The 15,854-nt window shown below is 39.8% G+C and overlaps 1 protein-coding gene across 1 annotated transcript in view; it reads right to left on the minus strand.

The window, feature by feature from the left end:
• Nucleotides 1–3,504: 3,504 nt before the first annotated feature.
• Nucleotides 3,505–15,854, minus strand: part of MYRFL (myelin regulatory factor like) — a 40,037-nt gene continuing 27,687 nt past the window's right edge. Inside the window, exons 19-24 of the mRNA XM_069773351.1 lie at nt 11,565–11,639; nt 9,479–9,566; nt 9,192–9,266; nt 7,024–7,132; nt 4,934–5,008; nt 3,505–4,840 (exon numbers count right to left, since the gene is read on the minus strand). Coding sequence (XP_069629452.1) covers nt 4,754–4,840; nt 4,934–5,008; nt 7,024–7,132; nt 9,192–9,266; nt 9,479–9,566; nt 11,565–11,639 — 509 coding nt within the window. The 3' untranslated portion in view covers nt 3,505–4,753. The remainder of the gene's footprint in view (nt 4,841–4,933; nt 5,009–7,023; nt 7,133–9,191; nt 9,267–9,478; nt 9,567–11,564; nt 11,640–15,854) is intronic.

Here is a 15,854-nt window from a genome sequence, read left to right on the forward strand (position 1 = left end):
GGAAGCAAACATCATGCAGAAGAGCGATCCAGGGAAGACAGCAGAGCGGCTGGGATTTTTGCAGTGGCAGACTATTAGCGATACAGGACACAAATCTGCATGAAATTGTTTCTCTGTGTCACAGTTTAGCTGGGACATTAAGTAGAATTATTCCAAGATGAAGCTAAGATCAGTAAACTATTCCTATAATGAGTTTCCATCAGTTGTGTTCAATGTTTTTAAGCATACTATAATGTCATATATAAAAGCCATGTCTTCATATAAACAAGGTATCATATAAAAGTCCTAAGGCACTGCAACTAGTTTATAAACTACAATTAATTTTCTGTGTGTCTTGAAAGTAGTTCTTGAAAGTAGTTTCTATACCTACAATGAACTGATTTATTTTAAACATACTCTAGCACTCAGATCAACGGAAAGAGTAAGCCTGATGTAAATCAGCTTTTCATTTTGCAGCTGGATTGACTCAGGTTCTATGCAATGGATTTGTAATTTAAGAAGTCAATGACTCCTGAGTGAGCAACTTCTCGCACTGTGAGCAGAATTTAACCTGTTCTCAATGCAAGTATTTTTCTGATTCTAGAAAGCAAGCTATGATCCCAGAAAAATGTCTGAAGCTGTCTACAGCTTCAGCTGGGGTTGTGCCTGAAAGCTATCGGCTATTCCAGCTGCGGGCTCACACCCCAGAACCACTCGTTCTGCTCTTCTGCCTTGTACTTGGTTTCCATGGGGCGACCGTGCAGGTTTTTCCCTTTATAGCCTCTCTACTTAGTGCGCCGGGCTTTCAAGTGATCTCAGGTCCTCACTTAAAATGCCACTGCTACCGCTAGATCAAACTTACTGAAAGCAAGGCTAGGTAATTTGCGTTACAGTCAAGTAAAAACGTGAATTGCCATATCATGTTCATTGATATGAACAGCATGGTTTGAAACCCAGATCAAACAGTACCAGATCGCCCTATTCTAGCTCTAGTTTTCCCTTCTGCAATTTCTGGCTGTCACTATCACCCAGACTGGACGTTTGCTTTGCCTCAGCTCCCTCTCTAGTTAGGGGGAATTATTCCGGTGATGGATGTCTGGAGGCCTCTACAATTCATCCACATTGTATTAAGAACAGTTAAGAGAAAGGGAATTTCCTGCTCCAGGTAGAATGTACATAAAACATCAACAATTCCTTATTCAGTACCACAAAAGTTGTTTCAAATTACATTGTAATTACGACCATTAAAAATCATTGCAACTTTATGACTGAGCACACAGAAATGGCAAAAAAAAAAACAACTGAGACCCTTGAACTTTCTAGAACCATGTTTTTCATTTGGAAAAGTCAATCCGTACTTCCTTTAGTTGTTCAGGACAGAAAATGCTGCCGGCCATGTTTTCCCCATGGTGTTGTACAGCGGTGCTAGTTCAGTGTGGTACAAGGGAGAAGGACTGCACGAGGTGGAGAACGTCACCAGTCCAGTGGTGTCAACCTGAGTTCCACCTCCTTAAACACAGGAAAGCGAAGGCTCAGCAGATACGGGAGTGGGAATCATTCCTAGAGCTTCTGTATTTCCACACCAAAATGGACCAAAATCTGGGCATGCACATCACCCGCCATACGTCTGGTGGGGCTGTGTCGTGGTTTAACCCCTGCAGGCAGCCAACCCCCACCCAGCCGCTCGCCCACTCCTCCCGTGGGGTGGGGGAGAGAATCAAAAGTGAGAAAGCTCGTGCGCTGGGATAAAAACAGTTTAACAGGTAAAGCCACGCACACAAGCAAAGCAAACCAAGGAATTCATTCCCCACTTCCCACGGGCAGGCGGGTGTTCAGCCATCTCCAGGACAGCAGGGCTCCATCACGCCTAACGGTGACTTGGGAAGATGAACGCCATCACTCCGAACGTCCCCCATTCCCTCTTCTTCCCCCAGCTTTATATACTGAGCACGACGTCCTATGGTCTGGAATATCCCTTGTCCCGGCTGTGTCCCCTCCCAACTTCTCATGCCCCCCCCAGCCTGCTCGCTGGCAGGGCAGTCTGAGAAGCAGAAAAGCCTTGATGCTGTGTAAGCACTGCTCAGAAGTAACTGAAATACCTCTGTTTTATCAATGCTGTTTTCAGCACAAATCCAAAATATAGCCCCATACAAGCTACTCTGAAGAAAATCAACTCTATCCCAGCCAAAATCCGTACAGGCTGATACTCTTTGGCCTTGTTGAACCCGCTGTACACACACTGTGCAGCCAGCCAGCACATGCCTGCCAATTCCATGTATTCTGAAAACATTAGCCAGGGGGAAAGAGAATTAAAACTTTTTCTGGGTGACCAAGCACCTGGCTGACTCTCATTAAAATGAGCAGGTATCTTCTTCTCTTGCACGTTTGGACCCGGCGTATGTGAAATCCCAGGCAAATAGCAAAGTTTTACTTTTTTAACTGGGCTAAACTTCTAGATGGAAAAACCAGGGCATGTTCACGGATGCTCAGGGTTCTGTTACATTACCAGTATTTTCTCCTGGCCCCCTGACCCACTAACTCATTCAGTGGTAACCCCCATATAATTAGTGTCACACACAGGCAGAAGTCATCTGGTCCCCATTTAAAATGATCAAAACACTACTGTTAATAATGTCATCCCATCTAAAAAGTCTTTCAGCTCATTGTCATTCACAGATTTTCTCAGGAGCCTGAACACTATTTGTCACAGTTTTTTCAATGCGAAGTATTTCATCTCTGCCAGTTCCTCCGTAGCTTTTGCCAAGGTGGATTTTTTGTTTCCACGGACATGTTAGAACACGGCCTCCGTACAGCAACTTGTCATCTTAAATCTGACTAAAATCTTCAAGAGTGCCTTACTGGTAACGTATGACAGGAGTAAAGAACTAGTTGAAAATTCTTGAATGGGCAAAGTAATGTGTAATAGAAGCACCACAAGCTTTTTCACAAAAAAAATAGTTCCTATCCCACATGCATCTCATCCCAGACTAATCACAGGCAGTTTTTGATGACAGAAAACACTGGGAGCTTACATTCTCCTACTGCAGTGCTCTGTGCCACTGGGAAGAGTATTTCAACCCCAAACAGTGTGATGAAAACCACGTGGGTCTAGAAAGGCATAATTTTTGTTCAAAATGCATATGCGTTATCATCGTGATCTGGTGACACTTCTTAGGAATCACCCTTAAGTATGGACCATGCTTTTGGATCCAGAGTTCTGAGTCCAGTTAGTCTCTGGGATATTACAGAACATGCGGTCTACACCATAAATACTTCCCAGGGCGGGAAAAAAACACCACCAAAACAAAAAACAAACAAACAAAACCCCCAAACCAAACCCTTGTGTGTTTAAGGTCAAAGCAGTGAGTCATTTAAGGCAAAAAAATCCACGGATGTTGCAGTTAACCCCAACTGAAACATGCACATCTTAAAAAAAAAAAAAAAAAAAATCAGCGAGAAGGTCATCCTTAAAGAAAATCCCAAAATAGTGACAAAAGAAATGCCAAATGAAAGCGTAGAAACAAGTTAAACTCTCCCATCATATTGTCAGGCAATAAATATACAATCATGACACATCGGTGTTTACAAAGACTGTAGTCAGCTCTTTTGTAGAGATTAATTTTTCCTCCTAATGTTTCCCTTTCACTGCTAAATAGAGAATTTCATTCAGAGTAAGGTTATTCAAATGTAACTTTTACATTATAAATCTTTAAAAGCCTACAGTCTCTCTGTTATATTTACTTTCTCTTCTCTACACAAAATGAATGATTGCTCTAAACATACCCCACAACACTATTGATACTGTACTTGGTTTTCACATCTGTTTTCCTCCTGTCTGAGCAACTAATGTGAAATTTCATTCAAATAGCTTTACCTTAAAAATGTATTTCCTAAATGTAAACAGAAAGATTTCTCCCATGCAAGTGTGTACCCACATCCATCTTAGAAAGCTATGCAGGCAAGACATTAGTCTTCTCAAATATTTCTGTTTTTTCATCACACTAGCACAAATCACAGACACCAAGAAAAAAAATAACCTGAATTTAGGAGTAAATAGTTCATTCCTGCTGTACAGTTAAAAAAAAAGAAAAAGGGTAGCTGAAATATATCTCATTCAAACAGCAGCAGTGTCGTTAAATCACACAATTGTAATGGTAATGATGGTACTGCTTTCTGAAATGGAAATACTTACACACACCATAGAATTGACCTGTTGTTCCCTAATTTACAGCACTTATTTTAGAGGGCGTTTGCACAGTGCTACATTTCTCTCTCAAAGTTTTGTTTGCTTTTGGTTTTGTTAGGAAAAAAAGTAGATTTATATATAAATAAAGGGCAGCAGATACTAAGAGGAGGTATATGCCTGTAGGACAGAAGCAGGTCTCCTGACTGCAAATAACATTTTATTATCTTACCATCTTCTGAGGACTGGAGTGTATCCCAGCTCAGCAGAGCTCCTACCCATTTGTTCTTGTCTGCTATATGTACAATATCATATAACTTCACTATGATCAATGGGATTATTTATTTACACATCATATACTCCATTGCCTCACATCCTTTTAGAAACAGTTCCTGGAAATGCAGAGCTATGGTTGTTGTCAAACACTTCATTTTTCTCCTTTTCTTTTTAAATTAAAAGTGAAACAAAAAAGAAAGTGCCATACAACTCAGCAAGAGGTTTAAAAAAATATCCAGGGCCATTCACAAGTCTCTTTTCCACATCGAGAGCTTCCTTGTCTTTTTCCCAAAGAACAGAATGATCAGCGACATTTTAGTTACACTGCCGATAAAAATAGAAGTAGTAATCGGTAAAAAACATTCCAGCAAAATAAGGATCTGTCGAGCAGCCTGCAAAACCCTGCAGAAGAAAAATAAAGGAGATTCATATCAGATCTTCTCTCAGTTCAAACGCTATTTGTCTTTTGCTGTGTTGCCATTTGAAGAGGCTTACCGGTGCAGCTACACGGAAATAGTACGCGCTGTCATACAGTTTAGCTACGGGGAGAGTCCAAATATGCTGACGTCCCTAGATGATAAATGAGAGGGAGAGATTAGATAACCTTATTTCACGTTAAGTGGGAGAGAAGAATAGGCTCTGGAAACATTTCATTGACAAACGCAGCGCGAAGTAATTACGGTAACAAGACTTGATAGCTCTAGTCAGGGTATTTAAAGACAAACCCTGCGAACGTGGGTTTGCTCCGATCAGCTCTGCCAGGCACCTGCCTCCCAGCGACACTCAGCTGGCTCTGGATAACTGCAGTCCCTCTCGTTTTCCAAGCAAATCCCACAATACAGAGGGATTGTTCCTGACGTGCCAGGTGGCCCGAGAGCTTTAAGGTGTAATAGTAGCAAATGGCAATTCTGCTGATTTTGAAACGGCAACTTCAGTAGCCCTCAGAAGGCAGTGAAAGGTCCTCTCTCTATTCCAAAGATAGAGGTAGCGTCTCCACTCAGTATTTCAAAAACAGATGCAGGCAAGATTTCACGCTATTTTTGATTGCGGTGTCCCGCCACGTACAAAGGAAATTAATATATGTTGCATCTGAAATGTTTATGCTACATTGAATAAAATTCAATCTTCACCTCTTTTTTAGCCTGATGATCCATGGTAACTTTTATTTCATCAGTTTCTAGTGTCTCAACTCCTTCATCTTTCCCTCCCCCCTTCGCTTTCTGACACGTTCTCTCTGTTGGAGATGATACGTTCACGTGATACAACTTATGTGAGACCGCTGAGTCCAAAGGATTACCGTCCTGCCCCTTGGTAGGGAATAAGCCTTCCAGTCCCTGGGAAAATCCTCTTGGGAAAAAAAGCCCTCTTCAACGAGGCAGCATTTCTATTCCAAGTCACATCAAATCTGAATGCTCCCTGCTGCTGGAGGCTAGTTAGCTTTAGTCTTTTGATGTGGATTTCGGGTTGACGCAGGAAATCTCTTTGACCAGTTTTGGCAGTAAGCTTCAAGGATATTTCTGCATTGTGAAACTCTCTTAATTTCAATTCTGTTGGATTATGGTAGACAGGTCAAAACTTGGACAATTTTGGCTTTCTGATGGCTTTACAGCAGTAGCAGAGAAGCCCGTAACTTTTTGCAAAGACATTTGAAAAGCTGATCAGGAAGTCTGCTTAAGGGTGGGGGCAGCTCGAATTTGACAAAGCACCCAAAAAAGTAATTTCAAGCCAATTAAAAGAACATATCATGTATGGCAGCATAAATCAGAAATCTAAAGACAACTCTGAAATGACTTCCAACTTCAGGGAGGTTTCTCCTACAATGTGTTCAGAAACGCTACTATCCTTGCTTCTGCCTTTCCTACCGTTTCAGCCAGAATAAGCATCTTCAAGCAATGTGGACAAATCAAGGCCCTGAAAGAGTCTTATATTTCCAGAGAATCTGAAGGGAGTTTAAGGCCTTCATCAATTTACTGGAGATAATCAAAAGTTTGCAAGATCCAGTCTCCAAATATTTTTTTACTGGGAAAAGCTAATATGTTTTAGCAGCATTTATTCCCACTGAGGCAATCCAGAGAATGACATGTAAACACCTCTTGCTTTTACAATGAAGAATTTTCCCTAGAGAGATTTATTGGTAAACTCCTGTTCACACAGAAATAAAGGGGAATACTACCATTGTTTCCAGTGAATTCAAGACTTAAAAACTGGAATTCATTACCCATAAGACAATAATGGAAACAGTAGAGTAGATGAGAGTTTGGAGGACTCTGTCTCCTAAGGCCCTGGGTGAGAAGTACCCCTATTTCTTAAGTATCTCTGGAGATACAAGTTACAGTGGTGAGTTAGGCTGAAGCAGACTCAAAACTGCCCTTGCAGAGTGTCACTAGATTTTTATAAAAGTCAGCAGAAAATTGACTCCTACAAAAGGGTTGCATCTCATTATGGTCATGCCAAAGCCAGCTACGACCAGCAGACTCAAAGTACCATTTGGATTTCTACTACCCATAATCAAGATCAGAATTTTGCAGCCATTAATCTTATAAAAATGATCCCCACAAGCCAGAGTATTGCTGCAAAAATCTTACCTGTGTGGTTTCTAGGAAATCCTTCCTACTGTTTTGGCTTGAAGAATAATAGGAGCAATAATTTCCAAATGTGACTTTGCAGAGAAATATAATTAATGGTTCTGTGGTGCTTCAAGAAACAGAGAAAAATAAGGATCTATTCCATTGCTCTTAAATAGCATAATCATATATATAAATACAATATACATATGGGGGAAAAAATCCAAAGAATTGAATTGTGGAGAAATAAAGCAGAGGAGCTTACTTCACTGGCTGATATGAAGGAGATAAACCTAAGCCACCAACCTCTGATCTGGTCCTGTTCCCTCCCATGAATGGAGGATGTTTTGCATTGGGAAATCTGGGTGATCTTTACAGTTGTTAAGATAAATCTAGAACTGTACACTATACTTCCTCAAACCTTAAGAATGTTCATATTAGAAGCTATTGTATATGACTTTTTATACAAAGTAATGTTCACGACATGCTTGAGTTGCATGGCTTACATCAAGGATAGGCATAATATACCTGTGCCAGAGGATACCTGGGCATCTAACACAACCTCAATTTTATGGAATACCACCCCATAATAAGCCTTAAAACAGGGACCTATATAAGTAACTCCCATTTGCCACTGTACACATGCAAATATATCATTAAAAAGAAGTACAAATATCCCAGACTTAGTCTTGGAAAGCAGCGGTAAACAGAATTTCATTCAGAATTCTTCAACAGCAAGGACATTGTGGTCATATCTTCTCCAAACTATCCCTAGAGAGAGTTTCCAGCACTTCCTAGCCTACCAGATGGCTTTTCTGAGAAGAGCATAAACAAACAAAAATGCCTTGGAGATCCAAAGGAACTCGGATATGGCAATGGCTAGCAGAAAAAACAAAAGCAGAAGGTGGGGAAAAGGCAACACGAACATTTCTAGTTTATGCTGTGGGGAACAATGAAACACCCCCCAACAAAATGTGCTTTCACAACATTAACAAGGTGTTATAAGAAACAGCATTTTTAATGCATGTAATTCATATATGGCAGATTCTCTGTCCTAGACAGGCTATTAGTGATGTGTGTTGGTTTCATTTGATTTTATTCAGCAGGCATAAAGGTTTTCCAAATTTCTGAAGTATTTACAGTATCTTGCAGTATTTGGACACAGCAGTAATCCAAATATGTTTGGGCTTTGTTAAGTATTTTGATTTTTTTAATTTTGTGGTTTGTTATGTGAAAGTATATAGAAAAGGCATATATTGAAAATCCCCCTCCCCCCAAATCACAAACCAATATCCAAAATAAATTCAGTAACTGCTTCAGTGAAACTCTGAGTATGATATATTAATCCCTACATGGGAGGGCTGTATTATTAGATTATAATGGCATACACCTAAAAGACAAATTTGCAGGGGCTCTAGAAAACAAGCAAGCACTTCAGGAGTACTGTTATATTTCCTCTTATCTGAAAAAGGCAGATGTTTACAAGGATAACATTCAAGATCAAAAGACTGGACCCAAAGACCATCCGTAACTTCACCAAGCCCTTTCTTGGAGAGACTGGAGTCATGAAGTGTCATCAAGCAGAGTGTTTGGCAGCTCTCCTGGCTATCATTGGACTTTCTCCGGAAAGAACCCCAAAAGAAAAGACTTGTTATTTCTGGGAGAACACAGTGGAGCTAGGCTTTTATTTGAGGAGAAGATATCTGCTGAGAGCAGTAAGTCTGCTGCAAGTCACAATTTTATGCACTACCGGAGGTTCCTGTACAAGAATTCCCTTTTACAGGGCTTGGCGCAACAGACCAAAAAAAGGTGTTCTCTGGAGTTATTTATGTACATTCCTAACAATATTTCTCTACACCAAAAAACAGGAAAAAAAAAATCAAATCCCTAGGCCAAAGGCCTATATGCGTACATGTCTGCGCAAATGATTATTAGACTGAACCTTACGACTACTGAATTTTAATATCTGAATCAATGGGTGAAATCGTTATTGGGCGGAGAGCGGTACTGGGCCTACACTACAGCAAAGGATCTACCCAAAGGTCTACATTAAGAACTCAGTTGTGCATAGATTTGTCCCACTCCTCTGAACAGGGACAAACTCATGTCAGAATAGGAATCAGGCAAAAATTACGATCCAAAAAACGAACCACTGTTATTATGTATGTATTATCTCTAATTGTACTTACTTTATTTCCAATGAGATTTCTACATCCATGGGTGTGTATTTGTTAACAGGAATAATATAGCTGTAATTTCCGGACCTGAAAAAGGCAGCATTAATACACACAGGATTTTGAGATAGACGGTATCTTTGCAAAAACATGGAAATTGCATTTAAATTTTAAAAGAAAAAAATTACGAAAATGTAGAAAAAAGCTTCTGCAAGCTAGAGTAAACGATTGTGAGGAGGAGCCAGCCAAATCAATGGTATTTTATTCCACCATAACAAAGCATAATGAAACAATTTACCTACCTGCACTGTAGATTTTTACTGCAATAGCGATTGTCAATGCTTTGCTGAGTTTCCAAAATCTGTATAGAACTGATTGTTGTATCAATCCCTAAAAATATGAAGAATACTGTTTTATTCTTAATTATGTCAGAAATCTTAGAGAAGAGCATAATAAAATTGCAGTTAATACATTGGCATCTACTCCCTTGCTTGCCGTTACAGGACCTGCTGCAGGTCTAAATTAGCACTCAGTAAAAAGCCTCTGGTTGATCACCTTCATTCTGCCATTACAGGGGAAATAAGATCCTTGTTTGATTTACAAGGACAAATATCCTGGGCACCTAACGTTGTAACATTTTCTTTGGGGCAGACATTGAAGGCTATTTTGACGGCAGTCCAAGTAGAATACAAATGTGCCAATGTTCATTTTAATATAATAGAAGCCATGCTCATGCAAGTACACGTTAATTTGAAAAACATTATCTTTGCTGAGAGAAATAATTTGGAATGCAGCAAAAATTGTTTCTAATCCTATGTGCGGGAGAACGACCTAACTCTAATGAATATTACAATTTCTTTATAAAATGTTGCCTTGAACTTGCAGGAACTTGAGAGTTTTGTATTATTCTACACAGAGGATGAAGAGTATAGCCACGATGGCATGGCTCTTCCCCAAGGCAGATTAACCCCGCGGAGAGTTAGGCGGCAAGAACCAGTGTGCCAACACAGCACCACAGCTTCTGCTTTCACAGCTGGCCCAGGAACCACCGCATCCCGAAAAGCTTATTTCTCCTGGATACCTCCAGAGCATCCCATCAGCCCATGTCCTAAACCAGCCCACTCCAGTCTGAACTGTGTCATGCTGTGAACGCTGGTTTTGTGTTTCTGGTCTACAGCAGCAGTTCCCTGCTTTGCAGAGAAACTGCATGATTGTAGGCTGACCTGCGCTCTGATTATAAAACATCTGCCTGGCAGTATATACTTAACTTTCAGCATGCAAATATCCACACATATGCTCAAGTGGCAGAGGGAAATTGAGCATGCTCATCTCAAAGAACTAGCACAGAAGAACATTTCCCTGTGACACAGCATCTCATTAAAACGTGCATCATAGTAATGCCACAGAGGCCCTTTTCTGAGGTGTGTAGCCATGTGGAAAAAAAAAAAAAATCCAAAGGGGAATGATTTTTCCCAGATCATCCCACTGGGGCATACCCAGGCAACAAGCAGAGCCTGTGTTCTATTCCTCACGTGGCCCTGGGTAGCAAACTGCTCTAAGCGCGTGCCAGCATATGGGTGTTTTATCATCCAAATATTGCCTAATCTTTAATCAAATCTTTATAAAAAAAACAAACCTTAAAACAGAGCATCCACATAAACAGAAAAGAGAAGGCATAATCCTGCTCATACTGAATGAATGCCAGAGCTATGCCATTATAACATATGTAATCAGCAGATACTCATCTTCACGGGAAAGAAGCAATATTTTCAGCCCAGACTGGCTCTGACAGCAGTGCGCAGTCACTAAAAGGGCAGCCTGAAATCAACCCAAAAGTCTTGTGTCGAAGAACTTCATTTCATCTCCACTGATGCAGGCAGTGTCAGCATCCTAAGGTAGAGATGGCCCCTTTCAGCAGCTGATGTTTTTAATCCACTAGGTCAACGGAGTAAAACCCCAAACTCTTCCTTAACACTGTATCGTGCATTGCCTGCACACAAATACTGCACTCATAGTACACTCATATCCTTACATATTTTGCTGTATAAGGGTTCGCCGTGTTGAGCACCTCACAAGATTTTAGTCCCTGTCAAGGAAAATATCACTTGTCGTTTTATTGCATCTGAAGCCAAGTCTAAGAACTCTCTAGAGAGGGCAGCCAGAATGTCTATAAAAACCTAATGAAGACATAAGAATAAATTGGAATGACAAGAAAATTATAGCAAATCACAGGTATTTAATAGATTCCTAAGTGCTAATTCTCTATAACGACCAGTTATAAATGAAACTTCTCTAAATTCCAGCAGCAGAATTCCAAGCCTAAAAGTAATTCTTCGAAGTTATACAAGTATACATTCCAACAGTATTTTAAAAAAATATGGGACTTACAGTCATTTCCAAGATCAGGTCTTCCATTAGATTTTTTGACTGGATCTCGTTCAGGTAACATGTCACTTGTGTTCCCTGTGAAAGGATGTATGTACAAATGTCCCCAGGTTAGCCTTGCACACTTGTAACAGCAAAATATGAATACAATACCAGAAGATGTTTTCTTGGATAAAGGCATGCGTAACCACAAGAGAAACCTTTAAAATACAAAGCACCTCTTTTCAGAAGCAGATATATACAGTCAAAAGAAATTTGTAGGTAACAAGAAACAAGCTTTTGAAATTCTACAGGATATCTAAAACATTTCAAAAAATAGCCTAAGAGAAAAGATTTCATCCCACACACAGAATATCACCAATTGTTATAATAGAGAGCCAAAGTGAACGTCAAGATCCAGTCAGGCACTTCAGCACAAATCTGATCATAAAGCCACATCTCTCTCATCAGTGAGAAAATAGTCTTAGTAAGAATAAGCATCTGCCACGCAAACCGAGGCCAGGGGAGTAACCTCGCTGTTTGAATGTGAGACGCAAGACACTGAGGACAGACCCGAGTGAGACACGGTACTTCACAGAGAGAAGGGTGAGTCACCAAATTAAAGAGAGTAATACACAGCTCTAACAACATCATCGCCACGTTCACAGATTGTCACCTCTGTAATTTCAGACATTGAACTAGGCTGGGAAATATAAGCTGATTTTTTTTATTTTTTTAATCCTATTAATTTTCATAGCACTTCTCTAGAAAAATGAACTTTAAAAGATCTTTTGAATAATCATCACATAGTACAACCTGGGGGGAGGCCCTTCAAGCCCAGGGGAAATGGTCTAAAGCTATTCCTGTGCTTTTACACTTATTGCCAGCCAAGACTCTGTCCAGAGACATGCTACCAATAAGCTGGCACTGAGAAATGTTGATCTTGCCTAAACTAACATGCTTCATCAAATACCATTTAATCTGTGGAGAAATAAAAAAAAAAAAAACAAAAACCCAGAATCACGTATTTCTAGAATACCAAGGTGCTCCATTCCTGCGTTTTCCAAAGGAAACATTCTGATTTCAAAATGACTGTTTAGAACAGAAGTCACTGTTTCATTATATAAAAATTAATTTTACAAAAGAAAGGATCAAAATGCATTATTTCACTGAGATTGAAACAAGACAGCTGCATTGACCTTACTGTTTCCTTATTCATTCCAGATTTTGATCTTCATTTCAGTATTGGGAAATGAGAAAATCCAGACTTTTCTCATGCTAGTAGGTGACCGAGAGCATGGAACAACATGAACAACTGGAATCCAAGGGCCCAGAAGCAATGCAATGCAAAATACATCCTTGGGATTTCCATCATTTTTGTGTTTTGTTATGAATCTGTGATACTGCTGCCAGTTATTCCTTGAATCCATTTTCTATTTAATTGCTCATCATACAGATCTACCAGTTCTGCCAACTCGGGTAGTAACTCTTGCACTTAGTAGTCACCTGCTGTCCCATTTTTTTATACTGTTCCACACACCTAGACAAATGGCCACTGAACCCATGCAATCAGTTATACATGTACAGTAGGTCTTGAGGCAGATCTAAAAAAAGCCTATTTGTTCTCTCATACTCCCTTTTAATTTACAAACTAGTTGTCACATCTTCCTTCCACTTTCTTCTGTTTTCCCTTAATAGTCCAGATATGTTAGCAATGCATTAAACGTTCCCTGCCATTTTGCATTTTCATTAACAGAGAACTATTCTGTAAGAAAATCTGTATCCCCTGGTAAAGCCAAAAGATTGCTCACTGAAAGAAAAATGTTCTCCCTGTAGATAAAATAGTTCAGCCGTGCAAGTGTTGGCAGGAATATTTATTAAATACTCTGAATTACTAAACATTCAATACTGTGATGCTTTTGCAGATGATGGAAGAAAGCACTAAGTGGTTATCAGAATTTTGTATAAAAACTAGGATGAAGACAGATTTACTTCACTAAGATTTCAACTATTTAAACTAAGTCAGTAACCAGTACAGAAATTCATTTTTACTTGGTTTTTTTACTTGTCATAAAATTACTGTTTCATGGTCCTTTAAGCTGATGCAATCCAAATGAAATGTAGAAAACTGAACCCTGATTTTTTTTTTATTTGGAGCTCAAGTTGCCAACTGGGAACACCAAGAACCCCCCAAAACCACCGTAGAAGCCTTCAATACATTGTGGTAAACTTCCACTCTGTCACATACAGTACCTCTGAGGGCTTTCTCAAAGGCCCATGTGGGGTGTGAAGATCCAATGCAATAACAAATATAAAAGCACGAGCATGACCAGAATATGAGGACAACTATTATCTCCAGATAAGATTCAGATAAACTCATCCAATAAATGTGGTATCCTTTTTTTTTTTCCCCTCAAGCACTTTCTGGTTTTAATTCACATGAGTTGTAATATTCTATAAGCAGTGTGGAAAAAACCTGCTGATGATTTTTTGTGGTGGTGGTACCTTGCTACGAATTCATTAATTACCATCCGAAGGCAATACACGCAAATGCATTAAGTTGACCAATATCCAGCAGCTTTGACCAAAATCCTCACCAAGCTTTTATTGTGAGGGGAGAGCCAGCAGCAAGAAACAACACGCAGAGAAAGTAAGGCCAGTCCCTGGTTATCAGTGATGCTTAATGCAAAGGGGCGAGCGATAAGCACTAATGGCATGGAAGCAGAGAGAAGAAAAAGCCCAGATGCTGAAGGATATTCACACTGCTCAGTTGAAAGTCTAAATCCTTCAGAGAAAACAGTTCTTAAGACAAAGAACTATGAGGAAAAAAGGCCACATCAAACTAGACTACATAAAGACATGCTGAATTTTTGTTTAATAAACTTTGTCTTGCTTATGAATGCTTTTTTTTCTACTTGAACACTCCTAACAGCCTTCTCCTCAACAAATCGGAGGTGCAAGGGATTAGGAGTTACAATGGATGCACTCAACAGTAGCCTGCACCCACAGAATTCAGGTACCCCGTAGCGGAACAGTAAAAGGTCTGTTAAAGATGAACTCCTAAATTAGCATTTAATTCAACTTTGATTTCAAATAGTTTCATCTTTCCGTGAATCAGGCTAGTCAGCTGATTCTAAAATATTCACTGTTTATCTTAATTATTCCCATATTTAACTCTTAGCTTTTTGTTCCGAAAACATTTTCCTTCTCATTTATCTTGGCTACAGCTACATTAAGCAGCTTGTTGGTTTTCCTTCTGTTTGGATTTCATATTGACATTGTTACCTTCCATCTGGGGATACATTCAGCTTCATTAAACTTGTGCAGATCTGAAATCTTTCAGTAGCTTGTGTACTGTGCTGATTTTTCACTCTTGGATCCACATTTAATGCTATTTGGAGCATAAGACCTTGAGAAGGTAATGCTTTGTGTTTATTCTTATCTTCCCTTTCCACCTAATATCAAAAGCAGCCAGCTGGGGATAGAGGGTTTTCATATTTCATTTTCATCCGTCTACAGCTCCCTCATTTGTAAATGAGATTAACGTCTTTTTAATTAATCAACACTCTTTCAGGCTTCAGAGCAATACAAATCACTTAGGTACGACCTCTTGAAAGCGCTGTATTGAGCTGTGTCTGCCACGGGGCTCACTGCAGCACTAATCACAAGAATCGCAAGCACCACTTACCCGCAGCTTGTCTGGGGACAACAGCACGTTCCAGTATAAAGAATGGCCAGTGGGTGAATCCCACTGGAACAGCTGATGTGATAGGTAAGAGTGTCACAGCGATCGGCAATGCCGGCCCTGGCAGACATCTGTGTTTCAGAGGCTGAACTGCATCCGTCCCCAATTTCACCTCAACTTGCTAACTGTGGTTGGTGCAAGAATTGTTCCCGAGGCCAAGAAAAGACGACTATGACTGCTGGGTTTAGTAATATTAACACTTGCTTCCAGACATTGCCAATGTTAAGGTCTGGGAAAGAGGAATACAGATTCCAACAACTTGTGCATACCTTTATATTTAAACTCTTTCTTATAAATATCATAAAAGTTGTAAACAATACACCTACTCATATATTACACACATAACATCTGGCAGACAATAGCTGAAAGAGAATTCATTCCAGTAAAAGCAATTTATTTCACAGAGCTCTGCCTTCAAATAACATTACTCTACTCAGAAACCCTGCCTGAGTGAGCAGAGTTTTAATTCTCAGTTTTATGTTTTGTGGCAGTTGAATTTCTGTCTCTGCCCACAGAAAAGATGTAGTATCACCACCTGTGACACCATTAAGTGCTTTGTGTTTTGGGTG

The sequence above is a fragment of the Haliaeetus albicilla genome, chromosome 28 (genome assembly GCF_947461875.1).
Source record: "Haliaeetus albicilla chromosome 28, bHalAlb1.1, whole genome shotgun sequence".
NCBI lineage: Eukaryota > Metazoa > Chordata > Aves > Accipitriformes > Accipitridae > Haliaeetus > Haliaeetus albicilla.